The 23,568-nt window shown below is 47.2% G+C and overlaps 1 protein-coding gene across 1 annotated transcript in view; it reads left to right on the top strand.

Annotated features, from left to right (window-relative positions):
- Prdm15 (PR/SET domain 15) overlaps positions 1–23,568 on the top strand; it is a 53,152-nt gene that overhangs the window by 11,160 nt on the left and 18,424 nt on the right. Inside the window, 11 exon segments of the mRNA XM_051191965.1 lie at positions 717–762; positions 1,310–1,403; positions 2,928–3,081; positions 4,899–5,151; positions 8,540–8,641; positions 15,254–15,496; positions 19,367–19,390; positions 19,393–19,495; positions 20,649–20,845; positions 21,064–21,158; positions 21,467–21,554. Coding sequence (XP_051047922.1) covers positions 717–762; positions 1,310–1,403; positions 2,928–3,081; positions 4,899–5,151; positions 8,540–8,641; positions 15,254–15,496; positions 19,367–19,390; positions 19,393–19,495; positions 20,649–20,845; positions 21,064–21,158; positions 21,467–21,554 — 1,399 coding nt within the window.

Below are 23,568 nucleotides of genomic sequence, written 5' to 3'. Positions count from 1 at the left end.
TTACCCACTCAGAATGATAAGGTCATTGGCATAAGCTAGATACACGGTCTGAAGAACAGATTGCAGTATAAATGACTGTGAGGTTTCATAGCCTAGAGAGGACAGCAAGAAAAGTGGCTTCTAAAATGCAGTGTACATTTTATAAATGATATCTGCTAAAAAACAAAGAAGATCTGAGTTCATGAAGGCTCCCTTGTCATGAGGGCATTCAAATCCATTGCTGTTCCTAAAGAAGCATTATTACTGTAGGTGAGAATGTGTTTGTTCTCTTGAAAGCAATGTGTTATAATCCATGCAAAGGATCAAGGAGCTTTGGAAGAGATTATCTCTGAAACCTGTTAGTGAGCTGAAGAGATGGTTCAGTCAATTAAGTGATTTCCAGTCAAGCATGAGAACCTGCGTTCAATCCCCAGTACCTACATTTTAAAAGCTGGGCTTTTGCGTGTACTTGTAATTCCTGCACTGGGGATGCAGAGACAGAATCTGTGATGCTCCCTGGCCATCCAGCTTAGCATAATTGGCGAACCCCCAGTCCCAGGGAAAGTCTCTGTCTTGGAGTACTAGGTGGATGGCTTCAGAGGATTGATACCAAAGGGTGACTTTGACCTTCACACACATATTCACATAGGTGTGTACGCACTTATACATATAGGAAAACCCCCACATAAACGGTGTTATAAAAGCTCACTGTTAATGGGTCTCTCATATCTTGACAGGTGTCAGCAATGGCTGAAGATGGCAACGAAGAGATCATGTTTATCTGTAAGTGACCCATAGACCTCTCTGGCTAGTATGATGTCATAGAATGCAGATGGGACTGACGCTCCTGCCTAGGCAAAGCTACATCCATTGTTTGTATAGCACAGACATGAGCTTCTTTTGAATCTGTAATTTGCTCATTGCTTTGAGAGCCTGGGTATTCCTTGTCTGCTACAGCGCTGTGGCCTCAGACCACTTCTCTTTAGGACCCCACTAGGGACAGGAGACTGGGTGATCTTAACTCAGGAAGTCACTGGAGGTTTAGAAATAGTGAAGGGTTAGTACACTCCTAGATCCTGATCTTCCTAACCCTGGAAATGATGTGTGGGGTTTGAAAGTGCCATAGGCTGGTGCTCCTGGGAAGGGGCTCTTGCTTGGCACTGTGCTCTCGGGAGTACTAAGAGGTGACTCTTGTGACCAGGCCTCCTGTATGTGCTGTACTCTTTATTGTCTTTGTGTCAGCACACATCTCATGAACTCTGCTGCTCACCTTTCCCAGGTTTGTGGTCTTTGGGCACTGTCCCCTCTGACATTCAGTGTCTGTTTACAGGGTGTGAAGACTGTAGCCAGTACCACGACTCAGAGTGTCCTGAACTGGGACCTGTGGTCATGGTCAAGGACTCCTTTGTACTGAGCAGGGCAAGGTGAGTGAGTGCCTAAGCTTCCACAGCAATCCTGTCTAGAAGAGCTCTCTGCCTGTCTGCTGTGGCTAGAGTGCAGAGGTCCCAAGTGTCTACAGAGGCTTGAGGGTCAAAGTGAGAGACTGTGTGTTGGGGGGTGGCCCATCCCCCAGGGAGACGGACACCTTCCTGCTGGGATGAGTCCTAAGAGTTTCAAAGCATGAGGGTATGTTTCCTTGGTGTAGTCAGGGACCTTGGATCTGGGCTATGCCAGTCTGGACTTCATCGGTTTATGCATTAAACAAAAGTGGACAGAATCACCAGGTAGTAGTAGTACACATCTTTAGTCTCAGTACTTAGGAGGCAGTGGCAGGCTGATCTCTCTGAGTTTAAGGCCACCCTGGTCTACAGATTGAGTTCCAGGACAGCCAGGGCTGGTACACAGAGAAACCCTGTTGGGAGAGGAGAGGGGACCAAACTATAGGTCTGCCTTTTGGATTTCATCTGTGTTCTGAATCTAAGCCTCTGTGGACAGATACGCACTCTGGACAAATAGGCTGGGGTAAGGGTTCTGGACAAGTAGTCCAGGGAACAGGTCAAGTAGCTACAGCTACCAGGAAAAACAAACCTTGAAGAGTTCTGAGGCAGCTTAGTAGCCAGGCATTGCTCTTCAGGCCCATGTTCTCCTATGAGGCCTGAGCCTTCAGAAATGTAGGGTCAGGGCTACCAGTAGCTTGAGACATGGAGAACCTAAGTTACTCCTATGGGGCTTTGATGGTGCCTGATGCTAAACTAATAATGCACAGTGTCTTATTACTATTTCTGTAAATCTTCCAACTGGTAACTACCCCCGTTTATTCACCTTTATTTGTGACTTATGTTTTCAATAACATTTTTACCCAAAGTAGAAAGCTGATCAGCTCTTCTGAGTGGGTGAGGTGCCAATTGCCCATCAAAATCTAGCTGAAGACATTAGCAGAGCCAGAGCCCTTTGCCATTGACTCTTCTCCAGGGAGTATGGTCCAGCTCTGCTACCAGACATGTCTCCCACAGGCCCAAGGTTCACCCATGCTGAAGTCCCAGCTCCATGACTTTCTTTTCCAGTATTTTCTTTGACTTTACAGTCTGGCTAATAAAGTCACATCCTCAGTGAAGCTGGTCCAGCCCACCCAGAACGGAGCCTCTTTGCTGGTCTTCGGCCTATACCCGCAACACTTCACTATGCTCTGTGCCCTCTTTGTCTCCCTTCCTCCACCCTTCTCTACAACCTCGAAGGTCATAACTTTGTCTGCTTCAGTCCTTGTTCCCCAGCCCCCACACTAGAAAAGTGGGGTCAGCATTGTCTTGTGGGGCTTTAAATGTGTCCCTTAGTGTATGGGCTCTGGGCCCTCACAAGCACAACCCTAGTTTTGTTCCCATTTACAGGGAGAGCTTCAATTCTGCTCCCTGACAAAGTGTACCTTTAGAGCATGATGGGGGCTTGTAGGCATTGCACTGCTCTGATCATTGGAAAAGGTGGCAGGACCTCTTTGAAACTTCTGCTTTCAGGTCCTCCCTCCCCTCTAACCTGGAGATCAGACGCCTGGATGACGGGGCTGAAGGTGTGTTTGCAGTAACCCAGCTAGTCAAGCGCACACAATTTGGTCCATTCGAGTCCAGGAGGGTCGCCAAGTGGGAGAAGGAATCTGCATTTCCTCTGAAGGTAAAAGCTGCATGGGCAGAAGCTTCATGGCCCCTTCAGAAACTGGGGCTTCATGACTCCTGTTGGGGATGGGATGAGGGCCACTGAGCAGTGATGATTTGTAAATGCTGGAGAAGTCTTTTCTTCACTTCAGTATGCCATACACCTCAGAGTGTGAGGGTTCAGGCAGTGCCTACTAATGTGTGGGTCTTTAAGGAGTACAGTTAAGAACAAACAGGAGCCGACCCCATGTTGGTGTAACTCCTCTCCTCCCCTAGCAGGTTCTGTGGCTGCAGCATAGCCATGATCTCTGTAGCTTTCTGCACCCGTGTGGCAATCTCACTCATCTGTGTGAGTTGCAGGAAGCTCTCAGAGACTGAGTGATAGCATGGGGCTTGGAAGCTGCACAGAGCACATCTGCCTGAGGAAGAATAGATATTTCTAACTTAGATATAACACCAAGAAAAACAAAGTAGATATCACTTACAGGGATGGCTGAGGATCTAAAGTCAACCCCGGAAAACCTTCTGAGACTGAAGAGGTTCACACATGTGGCATACATTCAGAAATAGTTGGGACATAAACAAATGAGGGCTGAGTTGCTCCCCAGCAGCCCTAGGGACAGTGTGCTTATCTTTGAGACCCGAAAGAGGCAGCCGCCAGCCTTAGGTGTTCTAGCCTCAGAGTTTGGCACTCTTGGGATATTGAGCTTATAGGACAGACTTCAGCCAAAGAGGAAAGACAAATACCTAATGACAGATACTTACAGAAGGAAAAGTATAAGGACAGCAGAAAGAAATGTTCTATGTTATGGTATGATGGTAAAGGTCTAAATCTGAGCACAGAAAGGCAGGACTTAATGTCTGCCCTCAGGGGACCCAGGTTATAGGTACACACAGGTGTCCCCACTAGAGAAAGTCCTTCATGCCTGTTTGACTTCTCTTCATCTCCTCAATTCTAAAGGTTATTTTCAGGTATCAATTTGTTCTCAGTTCTGAGTACCTGTGTGTCCCAAGGGAAGCCCTGTGCCCTGAGAGGAGGTGGAAATGTGCCTTTCACTCCCACTAGAGGTCACTGGGCACCTGGTGGCCTCACAGTTTGTCCCCACATTTCTGAGGGCCACACACTTACAGGGGTCTGTCTGTTCGGAAAAGCTTGTCAGTGGGGCAGGGTCCTGAGGAATCAGTCATCATTCCACAGATAGAGAACAGACCCTAAACCTGTGCTAACTCAAACCAAAAGAAACTAAAGGCTCTTCCTGCCCTGCTCTCAATTAACTCTGAAGCTGTACTGATGTTCTGCAGACCAGAGACAGCTCACCTGGACTGAAGAACTCTGCTGATGCCATGCTTGGAGCAGAACAGGAGAGTTCCAATATCTGGATACCCACCTGAGCCATGAGGAGAACTCATGTGTTCCATTCCCAATAAAGCTGGGAGAAAAGCTCATTGTTGTTATACTGAACAGGAGGGGAGCTCAGGGTCCCCATGATGCCTAGAGAGGAGAACCCAGGGTCCCCGTGGTGCCTAGAGAGGGGAGCCCAGGGTTCCCATGATGCCTAGAGGGGGGAACCCCGGGTCCCCTCAGTGTCTGCACAGGAGCAGAGTTCAGGTCCCCACCTGGGTCACAAACAGTACTCGATATTCCAATGATGAGGGACCTGTTGCATGTCTTCAACTTCCTCTTTCCTGTGACCAGCCTGGCCCATGTAAGCCGCAGAATCTTTCTCTAATCTCCTATCTATGGAAACCAGTCCTATCAGAAGCAGTGTGATCTCCCCCATGTCCCATGCCACACTGATAGACTGGTCAGTAACCAGGCTGTGGCCCTCCCCTCAGGTATTCCAGAAGGATGGGCATCCTGTGTGCTTCGACACTTCCAACGAGGATGACTGCAATTGGATGATGTTGGTGCGGCCAGCACTAGAGCCTGGGCACCAGAACCTGACAGCCTACCAGCATGGCAGTGATGTATATTTCACCACCTCAAGGGATATCCCTGCAGGCACTGAACTTCGTGTGTGGTATGCTGCATTTTATGCCAAGAAGATGGACAAGCCCATGCTGAAGCAGGCCTGCTCTAGCATTCAGGGTACACCCTGTTTCTTCACTACGGTTGGGCCTCTTGCCAGGGATGCTAATGAAGGTGCCAGCAGCTGAGATGGCAGAGGTGGGATGGAGCCAGTGCAGTGCTCGTCCCCGTGCCTGGGCCTATGCGGTGACAGACAGTGCTCACCCAAATCTTGGGACACTTGCTAGTGAGAGATGGTGCCAGTTTGAGGCACTTGGGTATGATACAGGTTGGCACTTGCTCTGGCCTCGGGGCTTCTGCGGTGGCTATGCTGATGCTATGAGGAAGCAGTTTATTCTTGTGAGCACAGAGGTCCAAGGATACGCCAAATCACAGTATAGAATGTGAGGCCCAGGACAGGCTAAGTGATAGAGTAGAACAGTCGTTCTCAGCCTTTCTAATGCTTCACTTCTTCATGTCGTGACCCCTAACCGTAGAATTGGTTTTGTTGCTGCTTCATAACTATAATTTTGCTGCTGTTATGAATCATAATGTAAATATCTGTGTTTTTGGGTTGGTCTTAGGCAACCCCTGTAGAAGGGTTGTTCAACCCCTCCCCCCACACACAAAGGGTCTGTGACCCATTGATTGAGAAATGCTGGTGCAGAAGGTGAGAGAACCAGGGGAAGGCTGAGTGACAGTATATAAGGTGAAGCCTAGGGTCAGGCCAAGTGACGGTGTACAAGGAGCGGCCACATCAGGATGCAGAAGGTGAGGGAACAGGCCTGGAACAACAGATCTGGCCGCTGTCCTGCCAGTGTGAGTGTGCCAGTGCTGCCACAGTGTGCCGGGTAGCAGCTCCTCCCCAAATCTGGTTCATGCACATGTGTATGTGTGTGCCCGGGTAAACGTGTGGTGTGTCTGAACAGATGCCTTGGTATGCGCATGTGGATGTTTTAAGCTGCAGAGCACATGCTCTTGTGTAGTAACAGACACGTGGAGTATCTTTGTGTGTATGTAGATGTGTGTTTGCAGATACACAAATGTGTGCATTTGTTAGCATGTATGCAGTACACATTGTACACATTTTGTATTCTTATAGATTTATAGGTTTGTGTATGTGTTAGAGTGTATGAATGCATGGGACTGTATATGTATTCATGTATACGCAATCGTGCAGAAGTGTACGTGTGTATAAAGATACACAGGTATATATATGCCCAAGTGTGTACAGATGCATAGGATTATACATGTGTTAGTGTATGTAGATACGTGCAAGAGTATACATGTATGTACAGATACACAGATATGTACCTAGTTAGTATATGTGAAGATTTATAGGTATGTGCCTGTGTGTGCTCAGATGTACAGATATGTGTATATGCTTGTCGGTATGTACAAATATATAGGATTGTGCATGTGTATACATATGCATAGATATATGTATGTGTTTGTGTCCTGATATATATGCATTCAAGAAATGTAGTTGTGCATGGAGGAATCATTGCAGTGAGCCACCAGGTTGAAGATCTCCGGATGGAGAATCAGTCCTTGCCTTGTTAACCTGGGTCCTAGGCATCTCTCAGGGCAGCAGCCTTTCTCATTGTTGTCACAAAGAGTTCACATCATCAAAATGGGATAGTAACTCTGCTTCTGACCCCCAGGTATAGTGACTTCTCATGAAAATGGTTTCTTTCTATGCCAAGTATAATGTGACAGAAAGGCTTCGTGGGTCAGTTCCTAACATTTTGCAAAGATCTCACAAGTGGAGGTTGGTAAATCAGAGGACTCTGGCCTGTCCTATGTTTCTAGTCAGTTGCAGTTTTGATGAATGGAAGAGCCTAGATGCATGTCCTGGGGCCAGCCTCATAAAGCAGCACAAAATAGGGATTCAAACACAGGTACTGCTTCTCCCAGCTCTGGAGCCTAGAAACACTTCACTGTGTCTTGGGACAACTTGTAAGTGCAGGTCACTGGCTGCTGTCAATCAGATGGCTAGCTGGAGTCTTCATGTCTTTCTATCTATGGAGCACTTGCCTGGCCCTCTCAGGCTGGCTGCTGCTGGCATATGCTTCCCTGGGCTTCCCCACTGGGAGTACTAACCAGCAGATTTCTAGATAATGACAAAGAAGAGTTCAGACATTGGGTGGGACATTGAGGATGTAGTCCCTACCTGCCAGCTTTTTGTTACCCTTTTCTATCTTTGATTTCAGTCTGACAGGTTCCAAATTACATATGCTTCTTCCCCTAGCCATGATGGTCTGCATTCTGCATTCTCATCTCTTGTTTGTGTTCTTAGCACTCGCTTGGGGTACAGGGAGATGGGATGTGCTCTTTCTGGTGCATGGTGGGTATATAGCTGCAGATTTGGGAGACTATCTAAACTCAGGTACTTTCCCTGAGTGGCCTCTAGAGTGTTGAGTGATGGTCTGGATATGACAGGCAAGAATGGTAGCTGTAGGCTGGCCCCACAGACAAACTGGATCCTGAGACATGCCGAGTACAGGTCCCAGGAGGATGCCTGTGACTTTGAAAAAGAGCCTACAGTGCCTACCTGCATTGCCAAGGTCAGTCTGTATTCCTTGAGCCCCTGTTCTTGTCCCTAAGTTCCTGTGTGTCAGTATTAGAGGACTAGATGCACCATCCAGGTGGCAGCTGCCTGCCCCAGGTGGGGATATTTTTAATTGAACAGTTTTAAAACTCACTCCTGCCCAGGTTCCAGGCTCCACTGCCAGACAACAGTTACAAGGTACAACTCTTACCACAAAAATCTCCATAGGATATGTTGGGCCAGCGCCACAGCCATTCCAGTCTCAGAAACACTGTGAGATTGCTGTTTTGGGCCCCACCATACCATTAAGTGATTTAAATATGAGTCTGTGTGTGTGTGTGTGTGTGTGTGTGTGTGTGTGTGTGTGTGTTGGTGTTATTGTTGTTACAGGTAGAATACAGGTAAAGCATTCTACTCCTGAGCTACACACACACACACACACACACACACACACACACACACACACACACACACACCCTTTAAAACAATAACAACAGCAAAAATACCTTTGAGACAGTGCCTCACTAAATGGCCAGGTTGTCATTGAACTTGTTCTGTGAACAGGGTGGGGGCCTTGGACTTGGTCATCTTGTTCCGCATACTAAGTAGCTGGTATGACAAGTCTGCACAACCAGGCCAGGTCAGGTATGGGTCCTGAAGGCTTGTGGTCCCACAGGGCTGGTGACTGGGGGTTAGGTGACGGAGCTGGCCCTGTGGTAGTAGCAGGGTTACCACATCTTCCTCAGTTTTATCACCTGTAAAATGGGAATGAATTTGATCAGTGTGTGTGAAACTGAAGACAGTGCCTAGAATACAAGTGCCCATGAGTCTGTGGGCATCTCTGCCCTTGTCATCTTCACCTAGGGAACAGGCAATGCTTGGCTGTAGTGACTAACCCTTCTGTCTTGTGTCTTGCAGCTGTGGGCACCCCTGAGCCCAGTGTCCCTACAGAGCCTGAGCGTGGCCAATGGGTGTGTAAGGTGTGCTCCAGTACCTTCCTGGAGCTTCAGCTCCTGAATGGTAAGGTAAAAGTGGCAAATGGGGGTTACTCGAGGTGGGCAGACGGTTGGGCTGAGCCTTTCTGGCTGTCTGTCTGTCCGTCCGTCTGTCTTTTTTGTTGTTCTTGTTCATGTTTTTGGGTGTTTAGTGTTTGTTTGTTTGTTTTGTTTTTTAAAATTATTTTTATTTTATGTACATTGGGGTTTTGCCTGCATGTATGAAGTTGTCAGATCCCCCTGAAATGAGAGCTACAGACAGTTGTAAGCTGCCATGTGGATGCTAGAAATTGAACTTGGGTCCTCTAGAAAAGCAGCGAGTGCTCCTAACTGCTGAGCTATCTCTCCAGCCGTGTGGTGAGCTTTTTTATCCATGTCCATGGTTGTCAGGGTGTCCCAGACTTTGTATTGTCTGCCCCATGGCCCACAGTGAGCTGCTGCTAAGAGCTCCTCCCTTGACCTGACCCTCCCTACTGTCTTGCTGACCAAGCTCTGGATGTGGTGGACACAAGCAAGGGCCAAAGACCACCATAACTTACCTCTTATAATCCTGTCTAGTTTCTGTATCACAATCCTTCCCCTGTCTAGTGACAGGGCTGACCCTATGTAGTAGCAGGGTTACCACATCTGCTCAGCATTCTCATCTGTAAAATGGGGATGAACTGGTAAGTGTGTGTGACACTGAGGACAGTTTCAGAGTATCCTATTACCTCAGGCTCCCTTACTAATTGAAGATGGCCAGGGAAAAATTGACTCTGTCTCCTAATTACCTAGTTATACTGTATCCTAGGAGCCTCTTTGGTGGACAGTAGAGGAAGATGCCAGTCATGTAAGCTACCAAGAAGCTAGGTATGAATGCTGAGACCTTTATCACTTATGGAACATGAACATGTTTGGGGGCCAAACCGGGAAGAGGCCACTGATTTGCCAGTTCAAGGATGCGACAGAGACAGCTGGGTTCTGCTCTTGTAACCTGAGCAAGTCTGTGATTGGAATGTTCTGGAATTTATGAGACAGTTCTTTCTAGGCAGATTTTAGCAACAGAAAGGCTAATGTGAACATTTCTGGGAGACATTTTAGGCAGGGCTAGTTCTTCTCCTAAGGATTGTGGCTGTCTGTTCCTATGTTCCTGGGCTATCCTCCTAATCTTGGCCTTAACACTTTTGCCCTCTGCCTGGGGAAATTCACCTGTGTTCATCATCACAGATAGAAACATAGAGCAGCTGCTAGTTCTTCCTTCTTCTTACCTCCTCTTCTTTATATTTACTTTTATGTGTATGATTGTTTTGCCTACATGTACATGTGTGCAGTGCCCATGGAGGCCAGGAGACAGCACTAGATCCCTGGGAACTGAAGGTTGTGAGTGATCATGTAGGTGCTGAGACATGAACCTTGATCTCTAGAATTGCAGCAAGAACTCTTAGCCACTGAGGCATCTCTCCAGCCTCATCTGCTGCTGCCAGGTTTCTTAAGAGTGCCGGGTTTGTGAAAAAACATACCCCTTAGACGAGGGAGGGCACGGCCCATCTATAGAAACCATGGTGGGGGTGGCTTCACATAAGATATGGTCACTTAACTCCAATCAAGAAAGGCTATTTGGTTTGTTGGGTAGTTTTCCTTGGTAACTAGTGTTAGTTGAGGAAAAAGATTCCCTTTACTTTGGTAGTACAGCTAGGCCAGTGTTGCCAGGAGTCAAGGGGCTCTTCTTTCTTCTGCAACCCTTGTGTGGGAGTTTGGTAGGTAACTTGATAGTTGAGGACCTAGGTACAAAACTGATTTAAAAAAAAAAAAGAAGAAGAGGAGAGTACAGAGCTGGGTCTTTGTGAAACTGAGCTGCAGGGCAGGGGTGCCTTTTGTCCCCCACAGACTGGCTTTGAGGACCATCTCAGAGCCAAGTGATAATGGCTGTGGTACACAAATCTATGAAGAACAGGCTTTGTTGGGTAATACTTTGTCCAGTAGGACACTGTTAATCCATGATTCCTTGTCTTAGTCATGATCACACAGAGCCTTGTCTGAGGAGGCTTACCTCGAACGAAAGGGTATGGCTTTCTTGATTAGGCGCTAGCCTATGGTGTGCAGCTAAGACACTCTTTCAACCATGTTACTGCCATCGAAAATAATGCACAGAATGCCAAATTGGTCGTTTTATTTCTGCTAATGCCTAGTGTACTGTATGCCCCTAGCAAACACCAGAAATAAAATGATTGAGGATAGCCTTCTGTGCAGTACTTTCAGTGGCAGTAACATAGTTGAGAAAGTGTCTGCCTTGCCTATAGTTGCCTAGTTTCCAAACCAGACGAGTCCTTTGAACTTGAATTTACTTCATGCATTTATTCCTGATTGAGCATAGACCATACATGACTGCGGCCAGGTAAGGGCCAGTATGTGCCTTTTAAAGTCAGACCCACCACTTAGAGCACCAAGCAACCAACTGAGGTTGTTGGACAGCATGGAAAGCACAGGTTGTTGTCCTTGACCTTTCACCTGATGCTGTCATTTCCTATGTCCCCTTAGGGAACCCTGCTTCTCTCCCAGGAGGCCACTTAGAAGTGTCTGATTAAACATGAGGCAACAGTGAATGTATTGGCCTTGGTGCCCTCCTGGAATTCTACTCCATTTAAATGCAAAGACAAAGAAAGGGAAAGTGGAGAGCATTGAGCAAGGTTGTGTTTGCAGCAGCATTAACTGAGAAACTGAAGCCAGCAATGGGATACTCAAGAAACTGGCTGCTCCTGCAGAGCTTGGGAAGTGTTGGGAGCATGGGAGGAGAGGACAGGGAAGCACAAACTGGTGGCCTGCTTAGAGCCCTGGCCTTCTGATCTGCCCAAACCCTGCCCTGGCCTCACCCAGCTACATCTCTGCTTCTGTCAGCAGAATGTTGGGTCCCTTGGGAGAGACTTGAGGCGGAGGACCCCAAGGTGCTGGAAGAAAGCTGAATGTGCTCAAGAGACTAAACAACTTGTCTAAGGAATCTGAAAGCACCCCTTCCCCCCCCCCCAACCCTTCAAGCTAAGTTCTCTCTAGGGTAAGAGATGGCAAGTGTGAGAGATAGCATTGTGGCACTGCATCCTTCAGTTAAGAGCAGCCATTGTTGAAGAAATCAAGACAGTAGATGACTGAAAATGAAAGCTGTGGTAGCAGATGTAAAATTGATGGGAGAGCAGCCAAAAACACTGGGAGAATTTTCCATACAGAGGATCATATGGAGGACACAAACAGAAGAGAAACAGAAAGTGGAAGATGATCTGAGGCTCTGCAGGTGGCTAGCAGTGTTCTGTAGGGAAAGGAGAGAGGCACTAAGAATCAGTTAGTGGACTGGGCATGTAGTTCAGCTGATAGAATGATTGTCTGCCATCATAAGCTCTGGGGTCAATCCCCAGCACCCCCAAAACTGAGCATGGGAGCACATGCCTGTAATCCCAGTCTTCAAGAGGCAAAGGCAGGAGTTAAAAGTTATCCTCAACTACACAGTAAGTTTGAGTGTGCCTGTCTCAAAAACAAGCCAGATGGATAGATAACAAGGAAACACTAAAGGATGCCGGTTTACAACCTAGAAGGGCCCAACAGGCTACCAGTATGATGAATCCACAGAGATGCACCTGTGCCATTATGGGAACTAATCATAAGAAGCAGAGGAAGAAAAAAAAAAAGTGTTAGAGGGGAAGACATTAGAAACAAGGGCACTATTTAGACAGAACGACAGACTTAGCCATCATATTCTTCACTGTCAGCAACCTAGTGCTCTTAACTGCTGGGCATTTATTTACCGATTCTGAGACAGGGTCTCACCTTGAACCTGAACTCTTGTTCTTCTGCTTTAACATGAGTTCTGGGATTACAGGCATGTAACATCACACCTGTTTATGCAGTGCTGGGCATCAGACCCAGGGCTTAGTGTGATCCAGGCAGACACTCAGCAGGCCGCACTTATCCCTAGCTCTTGCTATCCCTTTTATTTCCTCTCCTTATTTTGGACCTTGGACCTGAAGAGTCACAGCTCCATCTACTGTGGATGGCTCTGTGACTGTGTCTAACACATTGCTTCCCTCGGCTGTCTATTCTCTTTGAGAGCTCTGCATATCGATCTACTTGAGACCATTTTCTAGTGTTATGCCCAGATCTTCTGCCCTCCTTGTCATTTGTCCATTTTGGAGGATTTCTGTTTAAGAGATTCCTTTTTTCTTAATGTCTAAGTCATGTTTTTAATTTGTATCTTAGTTTTATAAAAGGTTTCTTTGCTTACTTTTCTTACTTTTTTGCTGTTTTTCAGTTATCTTAGCTGTTTTTCAAAAATCTCTACTCTTTACTTAGTATGCCTGCCCCCTCCACTCCAGTTTGCCCTTAGCTTGTGCTGTGATCTTGGAATTCCAGTCTTCCGAGTTTTTATGTCAGCTGATACCCTAACAGTTGCCAAGCTTTCTGGGGTGTGGTGGGTCACAGCTTTGTGTTCTGTTGCTTTGATGATGTGCTTAGCAAGAATTCTTCCCTCTTTCCTGATCCATTGTGTGCTTTCTCCCATAGCCTGGGGAAGTGTTGGTACAGGGTGCTTGTTGTTTTTTTTTTTTGTTTTTTTTTTTTCCTTTTTTCTTCTTTCCTGAGCTTCATAGTTGAGGTTTCATTTCTCACTAGGACATGAAGGGGTTTGCTGATTTGTTTTAGCTTGACTGGTATATATTTTTGTCATATACCCCCACGGGTCTTTAGTTCTTTATGGGAGTCATTTTATACCACCTGCTCTTCCTCTCTAAAACCTTAGAAGAAGACAATGGTTGGCTTAGCAGGCAAAGGTTCTTACTTCCAAGCCTGACCACCTGAGTTCAAACCCTGGGACCCACGTGGTGGAAGGAGAAGATGAACTCCTACAAGTTGTCCTCTGATCTCCACTTGTACACCATGGCCCAAGCACACCTGCACAAACAATAAATAAATAAGCATGAAAGTAAATGAATGATAAGCCCATTGCGGAGAACAGCTTTCTTTCTGATTCCCCGGGTCACTGAACCCAGAGGAATCTTGACACAAACCAGGCTCTATTGATCGGTTCAGAACCTAAGCCCTGTGTAAACTTCAGTCTCTGTTGTGCCAGTACCTGAGCCTAGTGTAGGATGAATCCATGTCTCCTACCCAGATCCCATGTAAATTTGAATCTATGTTGCTCTGTGCCTAGATCCAGAGTAGACCCAAGACTGTCTCTCAGTCCCCACGATGACTTATGAAGCTGTTTTTACCTAGGAGACCCCAGAGCCTCCAGTTTCACTCTTGTGCGTCCTTCCCTTAGGTTTTAAGTTCCTTCTGTGTGATTGGCAGAGTCTTGTTTGCTTTCCTTAATGCTGCTCAGCTTGTATTTTTTCAGGGCGTGTGTTCTGTTTTATCTCACCTTCCCACTCATTTTCAGCCAATGGGCTCAGTGTAAGCTTGCTCTGCTAGGTGCCAGGTCATGTTAGCTTTCCCTCACAGGCCTGCTCCTTGGGGCCACCCACTTAGACAGAGTCTCTAATGAGAGACAAACCAGGAACAGTGGCTACTCAGCTTGGTAGTGGTGCTGAATCGACTCACATTTGCAGGAGGAGGAACCAGCTCCAGCACAGTCTTGCTTCTGTCACCTGTGTGCTTCGTCCTGTCACCTGGTGCCCTGTCACCTAGCCACATTTGCCCACTACCTCCCAAGCTTGCCACTCCGTGTGCCACCCTGCCTTTGCTGCCAACATCTGTCTCCACTATCTTTTCCTGGGTGGTCTTAGAGATTTCCAGCTATAAATAAGCAAAACCATTTTGCTTTCTTACAGGGTTTATAAAGAAATGTTTAGCTGAGCAGTGGTGGCACACACCTTTAATCCCTGCACTTCGGAGACAGAGACAGGTGGATCTCTGAGTTTGAGACCAAACTGGGCTACAAAGTGAAGTGTAGAACAGCCAGGAATACACAGAGAAGCCTTGTCTCAAAAACAAATAAAAAAGAAAGAAAGAAAAATGTTTACTGTGGGTGCCTTACCTAGTAGTTCTCTGGAGGTGGTTCAGTCTTAGTGTGTCACTGTCTGTGGCAAAGTTAGAAAATAAAGACCGTCAAGGAAGCAGGTCCAGGTTGCCCTATTCAATCAAGTCAAACTGGAGCTGCACCAGCATTCTGCAGATGAGCATGCTTACTTCTGGGTTTACAGACTGCCCCATGGTAACATCACACCCTGCCTTGTTTCATTTACTTCTAAGCATAGTTCCAGGATGGGGGATGTGACTGGGGGTGGGGGGCAAACATGCTTTCCTGGCATGCAGGAAGCCCTGGGTTTGAGCCCTACTCAAAGTCTAGTTTTAGTACTTGAAGGTGGAGGAAGAAGGATCAGAAGCTGAGGCTAGTCTGTAACACAATTTAAGCTGATCAGCCCCGTTTGAAAGTTCAGAATCTGGAATGAATCCACCATGATCCAGAACCATCTGGTCTCCAACATGTCAGATAAGGGAAACTCTGTCTGAAGCTATATGTATTTGGTGGACCCATTTCTTTTTAAAAAACAGTGAAGATAAATTTTATTTACCTGTGTAGGGGGCACACTCAGCAAATGTAACAAAGAAAGTAGGGAAGGTGGTGAGCGGCAGGTGCCCAGTTCCTACTGTGACATCAGCAGCTCTTCTCTTGCAGAGCATCTCTTGGGCCACCTGGAGCAAGCCAAAAGCCTTCCTGCAGGTGGCCAGCAGCATGAGACAGCCTCTGAGAAGGAGCCTGACGCACCCAGGAGGGAGACTCCCACAGCAGCTGAGAGCAAGAGTATCCAGAGTGTTGTGGCCACCAAAGAGCCAAAGAAAAAGCCTCGAAGGGGGAGGAAACCCAAAGCATCCAAGGTTGAGCAGCCTCTGGTCATTATCAAAGAGAAGGAGCCCTCAGGTGAGAAGCTGATGGGGTGGGTATGTGCCATGGTGGGAGGTATGTTCCTTATCTCTTAATTTTCCAGGTGACCATCTTGGCAGGAAAGGTTCATGAGGTAGAGGCTTATTTCCTCTCCAGTCCCTCAATCAGTTCTTAAGAGTCTGATTATCTTGCAGAATCTTCCACACCAGAGTGTTCAGACCACAGATTTTAAATTGTCTCATCGGGACTGGACCTCTCAGTCTGGTTGAATTTGTTTGTGGTCACCCCCCCCCCCATACTTTGTTTCCTGGCAGTCTTGCTATCGCTGACTTCAAGCTCAATATGTAGCGCAGGGTAATTTTGAACTCTGGATCCTACGCACTTAGCCTCTTGAGGAACTGGGATGCCATACCTCTACCACCATGCCTGGCTTGGGTCTATGTGCTCCACTATTTCAGGTGTGTGTCTTGTTCATGCCATGCTTGTCAGTCACACCTCTTCTGTTTACCCAGCAGCACTTAGTCCATCATGTGAGTTCCCAGTATTTGTTGTCCACTGCTTATGGGTGGTCTTGGCCCTGGCTGGTGTGTGTGTGTGTTATACAAAAGCCAGAGGATTTTTTTGTAGTTCCTTTTCACCTCTAAAAGGACTTCAGGGATGGAATTTAGGGGTCTGGCTTGCACAGTAGGTATCTTTACCACTTAAAAGTTCAGTCTCTTGGGCTGGAGAGGTGGTTTAGAGGTTAAGAGCACTGGCTGTGCTTACAGAGGTCCTTAGTTCCATTTCCAGCAACCACATAGTGGCTCACAACCATCTATAATAAGATCTGGTGCCCTCTTCTGGCAGGCAGGCATACATGCGGGCAGAACACTGTATACTTAATAAATAAGTAAATCTTTTAAAAAAAAAAAAAAATCAGTCTCTATTAAAATCTCTTTAAAAATTCAGCCTCTGGACTGTGGGAGCTGTCAAATCAAAATTAAGTTAAATACTTTCTTACTTCAAGAGGGAACAACCAGGGCACAATCATAATCTGAACAAAGCAAAACTAAATTCCAACAGTGTAAATAACTCAATGTTCAATCTGTGGTTCACTGACTCTTCTGGACTCCTCAAAGGACTTGAGTAATTTCTCTGGCTCTCCCCTCTGTAGCACACACAGCTTGTCTTCCAGGTTCCAGCAGCCTCCACGCCATGACTGTTGCTGTTCTTGCATCTCCAGTATGCTGGGTCTCTTGCTGCAACTGGGCCTCATTTGCATCAATAGCCTCCCCTAAGCTCTCTTCATGTTGCCAAGCCTCATCTTCATTCCTGACCTCTTCAGTCCTGGGCTTCAACCACTACTGAGTCTGCACCAGAATAACACACAGAGACAGTTATTTATTAATTATGAATCTGTTGGCTGGCTACTAGCGTTTCTTATTGGCTACCAATCTAAGTGTTTCTACGTGGTCTTATCTTCTCGTGGAGAGGATCTGTACCTCTTCTGTCATCTCCTATATCTTGACTCTTACCTATTACATCTCCCAGAATCCTCCTTATCTCCTAGTCCCGGCTATCTTGCTTTCCTATAGGCCAATAGGGCTTTATTCATTAACCAATAAGAGAAACATATTTACAGAATGGCATCTCCCACCAACCAATGACCTCTCCTGGTCTCTCACAGAGCCAAGTCTTAGCTGTTCTCCATGACTCCTTCATATCTTCAAAACCAGTACCACTTCAAAACCAGTGACTCTTACACTACCCAAGTTTAGCTGATATCAGAAGGTACAACCTTGCCTATCTCTGAAACATACCTTCTGTGTGCTGACTCTGAGGGAACACTTTCCAGATTTCACATCAGTGATTCTGGTCTCTTCTTACTCACCACTAATTTCTTTGTTGTAGCTGACTACCATCAATTGTCCCAGTAAAGCAAAGGTTTTACTTCAATGATTCTGGTGTCTTGTTTATTATAGATGATTCTTGAACCACACGTTCCCAACTCAAAATAGCAAATAGTCCTGATAAAATCTTTAAGGGACTCTCAGACTTCCTTCTGGAACTTCACAAGCCAGGCCTCCATCCTCTGTATTACTCTCAACGTTCTTCCAAGCTCCCACAGAAAAGCTCACCAATCTTTGAATACTCAATGGCTTTTCTAGCTTAAAGTAACAAAGTCCTTCCATAATCCTCCCCCAATAACATGGTCAGGTCATGGTCAGTAAATAACCCCATGATCCTGATGTCAGTTTCTGTCCTATTTAGGGTTACTATTGCTGTGACGAAATACCATGACCAAAGTGACTTGGGAAGGAAAGGGCTTGTTTGGCTTATACTTCCATATCATTGCCAATCATTGGAGGAAGTCAGGACAGGAACTTAAACAGGGCAGGAACCTGGAGGCAGGAGTTGATGCAGAGCCCATAGAGTAGCTTGTTAGCTTGCTGTATTATCAAACCCAAGACCACCAGCCCAGGAAGGGCACCACTCACAATGGACTGGGCCCTCCCTCATCAATCACTACTTAAGAAAATATGGAGGCATTTTTTTCAATTGAGGATTCTCCTTTCAGATTATCCTAGCTTGTGTCAAGTTGACAAGACACTAGCTAGCACGACACTTCGAGCCATTTCACAGGCTTGAGCTTGTTCTTTGTGCAAAACCCGCAGCTGAGTTTGAAGGGATCCATTCTGTAGCATGTACATGTCTCTGGAAAACCATTGTCTCTGTGGTCCTCATGTAACCCCTGTCCTAGCTGTGTGGCCGCTCTGATGCTAGGTCCACCTCACATTCAGGACAAGGTATAGTGCTTAGATGTCTACCCCTCCTGTCTGTGTTACTGGCACTGAATGCTCTTTCGTCTTGCCATTGTGGAAATGAGAAACAAGCTGGAAATTAAAGAGAATAGAAGAGCAATTCTTATAGAACAGTCTCCACTTTCCTGTTTCCTACTCTCTGTCCAGTGCCTGTTCTCTGAACCATGTGGAAATATCTGCACATGAGCAGGAGTGGTTTGAGCTCCCTGTGGGACTGGCCTGCCTCTATAGACAGGAAGGGACAGAAGGAACTACTTTCTGGCTGTCACTTGCAGTTGGTGATAGTAGGTGAAACAATAGAAACCAGAGCTCCAGTTATCATCAGCAAGGCTTCTGCCAAGCAACTGATGGGAGTAGATGCAGAAACCCACAAGCTAAGTATATAATGGGTTGAGAGAGCCCAACTTGGAAAGTTCCATTGGGTCCCTCCTGTTGGTATTCAGGTAACCCTGAGGAAGAGGGGAGGGAAGAATTGTAGGAGCTAGAGGGGACGAGGACACCAGGAAAACACAGCCCAAAGAATCAGCTGAGCACCACGGAAACTGAGCATGCGGTTACATGGCTAGAATTATAGCGCTTGGGAGGTAGAAGGATCAGATGTCCAAGGTCATCCTTGACTACATAGTAAGTTTGAGGCCAGTCCTGGCTACATGAGACCCTATTTCAAGCAACAACAACAAAAGCCACGGTAGTTGGAATTTTCTTCTGTATAACCATCCTGTGTGTCACTTTATCCTATTTCTGACATGGCCCTGAATAGAATATTTATTCACCTTTGAATAGCCTCAAGATGGCTCTGTCAGAGCTCATCTAATAAGCTTCAAGATCTGGCTGCATACCTGTCTGCTGTATATTAATAGTGTCCTGGGTAGGGTCAGGAGAGACTGATGTGATGCTTAGGCTTTACAAGGCTTGGCATATGACTTTGGTTTGCATTGAAAACATACTATTTATGTATAGATATACATTTGAATCCTAAAATTTCTACTTTTATCCCTGTTGCATCCACACTCAGGATGTGCTCCCAGGGGCAGTTCTTCTCCTGGATTTGTCCCAGTTTGTCCCCTACACTAGTGATGATGCTTTTGTCATACCGTTTGCACAGAGCACGTGGCAGAGATCATTACTGAAGTCCCCCAGATGAGCCTGTGAGTGCAACACCAGATGAACGGATAATGGAACTAGTCTTGGGGAAGCTTGCCACCCCCACAAATGAAGTCAGCTCAGTGCCAAAGTAAGTCCTGCTTGTGTGTGGCTGGTGCTTGGGGACAGAGCACAGGGAGTGACTAATTGGTACTGAAGAGAAAGCACCTCCCACCTCTAATCACCACAGCAGAGCTAGGTTTCATATTTTCTGGCCAGGAGTTTCATAGTTTCGTAGTTCAATCACTGTGAAAACTTTTTCCTCAACTTTATACGTACATAACAGAAAATTTGCCTTCACAACTCTTTTAAAGGACACAGCACAGAGACCCTATGGCTATCCATCTCCCAAGTATTTTATCTACCCAAACTGAAACTGCCCCAAATGCCCACCATTCTACTTTCTGTCTGCATTCATTTCTAGTTTATGTCCCCCACATCAGGAGGGCACACAGTACTTGCCTTCTATGAATAGCGTATTTTACTCAGCACGTCCTCCTATGTCATAGTGTGTATCCAAGTCTCCTCTGTGAGGCTGACTGTTGCTTTACTGATGCATATACCTGCTTTGTCCTCTCCCCATGGGAGCTCCTGGGGGCTTTACCCCAGCTGTGTAAGCAGTGCTGCTATGGTTCAGGAGTTGCTTGTGTTTGGAATTTAGTCAGTTTCACACCTTGCTCTGCTTTCTTTTTGGTGAGCAAGGGAAAGAAATGTTTATGCCACGGTTACGATTCCCTGGTGAGTTTTTGCCCTGAAGTTGACTCAGCTGCTGGTGTTTTCTATGCCCTTTGGAGTTGGCAGAATTCACCTGATGAACCTGTGAAAATGTGGACATGTTTATTATTTCTTTCCTGTCTTACTGCCCAGAGGATTTCAAGCACTCACCAGAAAAAGCACACTTGGGAGGAGGAAGAAATGTTTTAGAAGTCAGGTGCAGAGTCAACATAAAGCAGAGTAGAGTTGAGACCAAGTGAGGGCGAGAGCCACAGACAGGGCTACCTTGCTTGGGACACAAATGGAGCTCAGGCTTCCTGATAGCCAGGCTGAAGCAGGTAAACTGCACAGCTGTTAGATGGCACTGGGAGCGGGTAGCATCAAGTTCTGCCTTCCTTCTCCTTTCCTCGTGGACCAAGTGTAGCCGGGAAATATGGCCAAGGGACTTTCCAGGTGACTATGATCAGAAACTTCCACTCTGAGGACCCAGCCACCACCTCTCTTTGACTAGCTATCCATTTCCTGGGCAGGTTCACACATCATCAAAGCAGCACCATTGCCCTCAAGAGGGGCTTGGTTCTGTCCAGCAGACATGGCGTCCGGCGGAAACTCGTACGGCAGCTGGGTGAGCATAAACGAATCCATCAGTGTGGCACCTGCAGCAAGGTCTTCCAGAACAGCAGCAACCTGAGCCGGCACGTGCGCTCGCACGGTGAGTGCGCGCACGGTGAGTGCCTGCCCAGCCCACAGGGCAGGGCCAGGAAAGTGTATGCCCATTGCTGTGTCCTTGCTGCAGAGCTGCTGCAAGTGGTATTGCTGTGGCCACCACTGCCCTTCAGCGTCAGGGGCACCCAGCCCAGGCAGAGCCTCATGTTTCAGAGATGAGTGCAGCTTGCTGAGAAAGGCCAAAGCAGTGAATCTGCCTTCTGTTGGCTGGTTCCTTAGGTGACAAGCTGTTTAAATGTGAGGAATGTTCGAAACTGTTCAGCCGTAAGGAAAGTCTAAAGCAACATGTCTCCTATAAGCACAGCCGGAATGAGGTAAGTAGACACTCAGGCAAGTGGCTGACCATGTGTTTCTTAGAGGAGGAACCATGGTAGAGGAGAACTCTCAGTCTCCGGAGGGAAATCCCCCCTCCCTGACAATGCATTCTGAGCCCAGCTTAGGCCAATGCTCACAGAAGCAGTTGGGAGAGCATAGGTGGCTGGCAGTTGGGGTCACTTACCTGAGTGTGGGGATCTCTTTCTCAGGCAGTTGGACAGTAAGAACTGTATACACCTGGGGAGGGGGCACATGTGTTGAGGTCGTCATGCAGTCTTCCTTGCTGACAGTGTGCCCCTTTGAGCAGGTGGATGGTGAGTACCGCTATCGCTGTGGCAGCTGTGGAAAGACCTTCCGCATGGAGAGTGCACTGGAGTTTCACAACTGTAGGACAGGTGAGACCTTGCCCCCGGCCTCCTGCCCTGCGTGTTAGGAGGAAAGGTCCTCTGAGAAGACAGCTGCCTTGGCATCTTCCTAATGCCTCAAGGAATGTGAGGAATAAAACTGTTCAGCCATCAGAGAAGACTAAAGCAACTTTCCTTTTGTCAGGAAGGGATGGGTTGTCTCATGTCAGTTATGCATTCTCAGACCCTGTCTGAGGCCACACTGATTCAAGACCTTCATCCTTGCAGACAGGGTGAGCAATGGTGTTGGGTTTGTTCTATAAATGTGTGAGAGAGAAATGCAGCGGCAAGGCTTAAGATGGGAAAGCCTTTCCTCCCACTGTTAGCCTCCTGCAACTGTGTACCCTGTTGGCACCCAGACAGGGATTCTGTTGCCACTTGGCCCAGGTTGTTACATCCTGAGCCTGATTCCATATGCCACTCTCCAAAAGGAAAGTGGGAGCCATGTTTGTATGAGGCCAGAAGCTGCTGTGTTTTGAGCTGTCTGTGCTGGGGAGGCAGCTGTGGTTGTGGAGCCCAGGGTGCTCTCAGGCACTGCCTCTTGGGCCAATGTATCGTTGGCAAATGTAAGCAAGTAGTCAGCAAGTAGGCCGAGGGGTGGGAACTCCCTGAGGCCTGGATGCCCCCTGCTCTAGAAAGGGAGCCCTATGTCCACTAGTTTCCAGGCATTGACCATGCGGCCAAATCACCAGAGGAAGTGTAGAAAGACGGTCCCCAGTGCCTTCACGTTCTCCCCCTTTCTAGGACTCAGAAAATGAGGCAGTGGTAATTATCTTAGAGACTTACAGAGTCAACCGGTGACACTCTGCACATCTATGGTCATGCATCTGTCCATGCTTTTGCTCACTTGTAGGTATCAGAGTCTTTGCATTTTTTCCGTGTCTGGCAGGTTTCTTCTGTCCTCATTATGGTACCTTGCTCACTGTGACAAGGCTGTTCTGAAGAGCAGGCCAGGAAGGTTCTGGAGGATGCCTGCCAAGTGATATGTACCACCTGGGGGAATGTGCACTTAACCAGCATTGGTAGCCTGTGCCCTCCACCTTCCCTGTCTTAGTGTGCCTGTAAGAAGATGGGCACAGTCCTAGTTGTTCCCATTTGGTGCAGCCTCGGGCATGCTTTTCGTTAACTGTTCCTCAAGGAGATGCAGAGCGAGGTGACAACAACCCCATCTTGATGTCAGAGTTGCATTAGGAACTGAAAAGCACTTGTTCCCATTTGAGATTTAATGGTTTCTCTAAAGGATTGGGACTGAAAATGAAGAAGCACTTGCTGTGTGTTGGTTACAACTGTCAAACCAGAAACTTTGTCCTGCTGGGTAGTAATGGCAGTGATGACCTACTCTGTAATACAGCCAAATGAGAAAGAGGGTTAAATCATATGACTGACATTTCACCTTGGGAAAGCGAGTCGCACAGTAGGATTGCCAGGAGCAGGTCCAGATCTCCTGATACTTACCTAGAACTTCTGGTCCATGCCTTTGTAAGAGGAGCCAGCCTGCTGTGGGGGGAGCTATAGCTAGGCCACCGCTTCCTGTGCTGCGCTACCCTGTCCCCAGGTGTGGTGCCTACTAAGGCCTTGGTTCCCTCTTTCACAGCTCCCTGCTCAGAGTCCAGGCACACAGCCCTGCCTTGTGTCTTTGTCCCCCCTGGCAGGAAGAGAAAAAGATGACTGATTTTCTTCAAGTTTAGTTGGGTTGATCTCTAGCTGGCTACACATAGAATCTCCTGAGTGGAACTAGAGACTTCCTGCAGCCATGGGACCTCACTTTAAATCCTGCTAGTAGACCTCAACTTCAAGGGGCATTGGCTTCTCAGCCACACCTTGGTTATCACAGCTGACTGAGGGGTCGAGGTTAGAATCTAGTGGAGTATATGGAGTCCAGGGATGTAACACCCCACTGGGTCTAGGGAACTTCCAAGCAGAATGACTTGCTCAGATGTCAACAATGAATGCCTGACAAGTGAGGTCCCAAGCTATCTGTAGAGACTTCTCTCCACCCACAAGA

This window comes from Phodopus roborovskii, unplaced genomic scaffold (genome assembly GCF_943737965.1).
Source record: "Phodopus roborovskii unplaced genomic scaffold, PHOROB, whole genome shotgun sequence".
Lineage (NCBI taxonomy): Eukaryota > Metazoa > Chordata > Mammalia > Rodentia > Cricetidae > Phodopus > Phodopus roborovskii.
The sequence above is the reverse complement of the archived record's forward strand: the minus strand, read 5'-3'. Positions and strand labels throughout refer to the sequence as shown.